The sequence below is a fragment of the Chaetura pelagica genome, unplaced genomic scaffold, assembly GCF_000747805.2.
Source record: "Chaetura pelagica isolate M959 unplaced genomic scaffold, ChaPel_1.0 scaffold453, whole genome shotgun sequence".
In the NCBI taxonomy this organism is placed as follows: domain Eukaryota; kingdom Metazoa; phylum Chordata; class Aves; order Apodiformes; family Apodidae; genus Chaetura; species Chaetura pelagica.
Window position 1 is genome coordinate 1,716,322 of NW_009952879.1, and position 4,886 is coordinate 1,721,207.

Below are 4,886 nucleotides of genomic sequence, written 5' to 3' on the forward strand. Positions count from 1 at the left end.
GGGGGAGGGTGCTGTGAAAAGGCTGCCGGGGCTGTTGGCTTGGAGGGGGAGGGAGGGTTTGGGCGGTGTGGGGGAGAGGCGACCCAGGGCTGCTTGGGCTGAGAGTATCTGCCTCCTCATCCCTCCCTGCGCACTGCCTCTTGCTTTGTTCTGCTTCCCTGTGGGCACCACCTAACTCCTGCCTGGCACTCTCTCCTCAGGCTATAAAATCCCTGTCATTGAGAACTTGGGTGCCACGTTGGACCAGTTTGATGCAATTGATTTCTCTGACAATGAGATCCGCAAGCTGGATGGGTTCCCTCTGTTGAGAAGGCTGAAAACTCTCCTGATGAATAACAACAGGATTTGGTAAGTGGCTGTATTTTGGCCAGATGAGACCCTGGGCAGAGGAAAATGCTTTTGGGAGACAAGGGTCCATGTGTCTTTCAGTGCTGGGTAGGTACAGAAGTGTTTTATGGGGAAAAAAAGTGTTGCTGAGTAGTGCTTAGGATCTCATCAAGTTGCCTGACTGGGTGCAAAAGTCAGTCTTCAGTTTTCAGACAGGACAATGAGATGCAGAGTTTAGAGTTTGGCCAGAGGCTTTGGATTTCACTAGTGATCCCCACGAAGACAGGAAAATGGTGTTGCCTGCAAGAGAATGAACATAAATTTCATATTGCATCTAATTACAGAGGTAGCTGGCATTTACTGCCAGCTTCATTAGAGAAAGTATTGTGGGGTTGCTCACCCAAACTCCTGCCAGTGTCAGACCGGGTGGTTTTACAGGGAGATCCTCTCTGCTGTCCTGTTTCTGTGTGTCTTTTCACCACTGCTGATCTCTGGCCCGGGTTAAACCTTTGGTTTCTGTTCCCCTGCAGCCGGATTGGTGAAAACCTGGAGCAGGCCCTGCCCAGTCTGACAGAGCTGGTTCTTACCAACAACAACATTGCTGAATTGGTAAGCTGGTGAGCAGGGGGAACCTCAACAAGCTTCAGTTTGTTTTTTCTCATCCCTCTAATGAACCTTTTTCCTGGGTGTACTGTCATAGGCTTTTGGAATTAGTTCATAGGCTTTTTCCACAGTCCTTTCTCTAGTTAGCCCTTTTTCTTCAAAGCAATATCATATGGTTTGGGTACAAGTTAATGATGTTCAGATTGTGATGAGCATGATTTGCAGTGTGTAGTGGAACAGCACTCTCAAAGGCACAGTGGTTTTCCTGTTATACTAACTGCAGTAATTCTAACTGTTGTCTAAACTAGCTGTGACCTCAGGAACTTTGTTTTCAAACATTTGGATCTCACTAAATGGACTGACAGTTTTCTTGCTGTGTTCCCATTAATGCAGGGTGAACTGGATCCGTTGGCAACTATTAAATCCCTGACTTACCTGAGGTATGTGATCTTGATGTAAAAAAATAGCTGCTCTGTCTCTGCTGTTCAAACTCTACTGCTGTCCTGGCTTCTTCCCTGGGTCTGGAACACCCTCCTTTCTTTGAGCTGTGACAGATTCATTATGATTAAAATTTGAATCAGTAAACAGTGTGTCCAGTAGGCTTCAGAAAAACCTGGTGTTATAATTACTGACAGACTGTTGGACCAGTGAGATGTAACATCTCTAAATCAATATCCAAGCACTGGCCTAACCTTAACCATTAAAAACCTTATACTAGAGGTTGAAACTGTTGTTACAAAGTACTATAAAATACATGTATACAGTGACTCTTCAGTAACGTCACATTTGGTGCAAGGGGACACAATGAAAAAGAATTTGCCCTGTGATTTTTTTGGTTGATCAGCGTCCACATAGGAAATGTGATGATTTAGTTAATTGTTTTGTTTTTTTAATGTGGGTTTGTTTTTTTTTAAATTGTGTTTTTTTAATATGTTGAGGTTGTTCTTCATGATCTTCTTAATATATTTTCATAATATCAAATAACTCTCACTAGGCTTATTAAATGGTGCCGTTTGCTGTTTGTTACAGCAGAAGGTACATGACTGCATTTTAAGTATATTCATGTGTTTTTATATTAAATGCATTGTAAAATATTTTACTTTAAGAACCTCTTTATAACCTTTACTTACTTTGTAGCATTTTGAGGAATCCTGTAACAAATAAGAAGCATTACAGATTATATGTCATCCACAAAGTTCCCCAGGTCAGAGTGCTGGACTTTCAAAAAGTGAAACTCAAAGTAAGTTTGCTTTCTTCTGATTCAGCACAAGATAAAAGATAAATGTCTTTATTTCCTTATTTTCTCTTGATTATTCAGTCGTAACAGTGACCTTTTTGCCTGAATTGTAAATTTTACCAAAACTGTGTCATAAGTGGCTTCAAAAGATGCTGTTTTCTTCAATGATTTTGTTCTGTTTTCTTTAACGATTTAATTCTATTTTCTTCAATGGATTCATTCTGTCAAGGATTTAGTCTCTAATTCTGTTTGAGGAGGTTTTACCACCTTTGTTTGTTTAGTCTGGTTCTTTGCTGGCCCTCTGGTGTTGGTAGAAAGACAGAGCTCTAGAGGAACGAGCAGTGGCTGCAGAGCCCTCTGCTCTCTGTGGAGATGAGAGTGGGAGAGAGTTCTTCCTGTTAAGAGGTTGATACATGTTGAGTCTGAGCATCAGGGCAGTGTTGATGTACTTGGTCTTGCATCTGGTCTCCACCTACCCATGTTCAGTGATGACAATGAGCCAAAGCATCTTTCTTTGCAGTCTGCAAAGCTGCTGTCTCTGAAATGTCCTTCAATTAACTCTGTGGTATCGCTGTAGGAGCGACAGGAGGCAGAGAAAATGTTCAAGGGCAAACGGGGTGCACAGCTTGCAAAGGATATTGCCAGGAGAACAAAAACGTAAGATAAAGCAAACAAATTTATGCTGGCATCCTCCTTCAGAAACACCACTTGCTTTGTGTGCAGGGCCAGGCTCTCAACTGAGATAGATACCAGCTGTGGGCAGGACGCCTCAAAAGCTTTGGTAGCCGCAAGTGCCTTGTCCAAGCATCCCTGTTTTTGGATGGTGGTGAATACATCTCAGAAGTAATTTTGAAAGAGACACTTGGTCAGGGTGGATTGATTTAAGTCAACAAGCAGGAAACCCTAATTTTATTTTTTGCTGTTTTAACTGCAGGGAAGTGGCCTTTGTTTATTTTATCATAGAATCCCAGATTGGTTTGAGTTGGAAGAGACCTTAAAGATCATCTAATCCCAACCTCCCAGTGGACCAGGTTGCTCCAAGCTCCATCCAACCTGGCCTCAAAACACTTCCAGGGATGGGGCAGCCACAGCTTCTCTGAGCAACCTGTTTATTGTTGGGTTTTTAATGTTTTTTTATTTTTTTCCCCAGGAATATAAACTGTAAAATCTGCTGTAGTGAGGAGGAAACCCAATTTCCATGACTGTATTTATCCACCCTGCTTTTGTAATGGCAACAGGTCACCCCTGTGTTCAACAACATCCAAATCTAAGCGCTTTCATCAACGGCTTAATTGATAAAATAAAGGTGGGGGGGGGAAATGGGACAGCAAGGACAAGTTGCTGGTGTTTCTGAAGGAGGCAATTCTTCACTGTATCAGTTTGTTAACAAAGATAAGATACTACACTTGATTGAAACGCTTCCAAACCTAGTTTGGAAGTTGGAGAAGCACATACTGTTCAGGAGGTCTGATGGGTCTTTATTTCCCTTTGAAGGTTCAATCCCGGAGCAGGTCTGCCAACTGACAAGAAGAAAGCTGGGCCCTCCCCTGGGGATGTGGAGGCAATTAAGGTAAATCCATCAGGAAGGCACATGTGGAGGAGAAACTGTGGATCTGAATGAAACAGGTGTTTCCTTCCTCCTGGCACCCTGGACTCTGTTCAGAACAGTGTGTCAGATCTTGGGTTTAGCTGCTTTTTATGTAATTTTTCTGCTATTATGACACACCTATTTTTTAAGAACTGAAATGAAACCTTGGTTTGATCTTAAGAGTTCTCCCAGGATAGAGCAGCTTGTTTAATAAGGGGAGGGGTAAGATTGTGCTTTGTCATCTGTGGAATTTTTTTTGGATTAGAATGTTGTAGACCTTCCTAGAGAGGTTTTGCTTCACTTGACTGTAAAAAATCTTGGGTTTATGTTTATTTTAAACAGACTGACACACTGCATGTAAAGATTCATCATGTTCTTTTGTCTGTGTTTCAGACTGCAATAGCAAATGCCACGACTCTGGCTGAAGTGGAGAGGCTGAAGGGGTTGCTGCAGGCTGGTCAGATTCCTGGCAGAGAACGCAAATCAGGTCCATCTTGTGCTTCTCTTACTTATGATCCCCAAACAGAACCTACCCCTCTTCCTTGCTTCCCAGTTCTTTCTGTGATCTCAGTAGGGAGTTAGGCTGGAAGGGCCAAATAAGCTGAAAAATCTGTTCAAAATGAGTGGAATCCTTGAGGATTGCACCCGTAATCAGGGTATGATCTGCCTGGCTTCTGGAGCTGAGTTCAGAGCTGTTCCCTGGGCTCCCTGGACAACAAGGTGCCCAACATCAGCTCCAAGTGCTTTGCTGTGCTGGCCAACTCTGAGCAGCCTTTCCCAGTTATTTAAAAAACGAGATTAATTACAACACCTGGGCTGTGTTGCCCTGAGTGTCAGTGTCTCAGGTGGGAGCACAGGAGTCTGTCTCTGAGGTCTCTGCACGGACAGACCTTCCCTGCACACTGGACATAACAGTGTCTATGCAGACTTCATTCTTTTTCCCCCACACTGTGACTGCTCAGAGGGGTGACCATTAACGTTGACGTGGGAGTGACACCAGGCAGGCAGCCCGTGCCCTGACCCGCGCCGTGTCCTTGCAGGCCCCTCGGAGGACGCTGAGGAAGAGATGGAAGAAGACACGGTTCCCAACGGCTCCTGAGCCCCGCCCGGGCCGCGCTCCCCTGCTGCTCC

General features: G+C 44.0%; 1 protein-coding gene across 1 annotated transcript in view; it reads left to right on the top strand.

Moving 5' to 3' along the window:
- Positions 1–4,873, top strand: part of SNRPA1 (small nuclear ribonucleoprotein polypeptide A') — a 5,643-nt gene extending 770 nt beyond the window's left edge. Inside the window, exons 2-9 of the mRNA XM_009995334.1 lie at positions 201–348; positions 858–936; positions 1,324–1,370; positions 2,068–2,170; positions 2,745–2,824; positions 3,662–3,737; positions 4,149–4,242; positions 4,796–4,873. Of these exons, the coding sequence (XP_009993636.1) occupies positions 201–348; positions 858–936; positions 1,324–1,370; positions 2,068–2,170; positions 2,745–2,824; positions 3,662–3,737; positions 4,149–4,242; positions 4,796–4,854 (686 nt within the window). The 3' untranslated portion in view covers positions 4,855–4,873. The remainder of the gene's footprint in view (positions 1–200; positions 349–857; positions 937–1,323; positions 1,371–2,067; positions 2,171–2,744; positions 2,825–3,661; positions 3,738–4,148; positions 4,243–4,795) is intronic.
- The last annotated feature ends 13 nt before the right edge of the window (positions 4,874–4,886 follow it).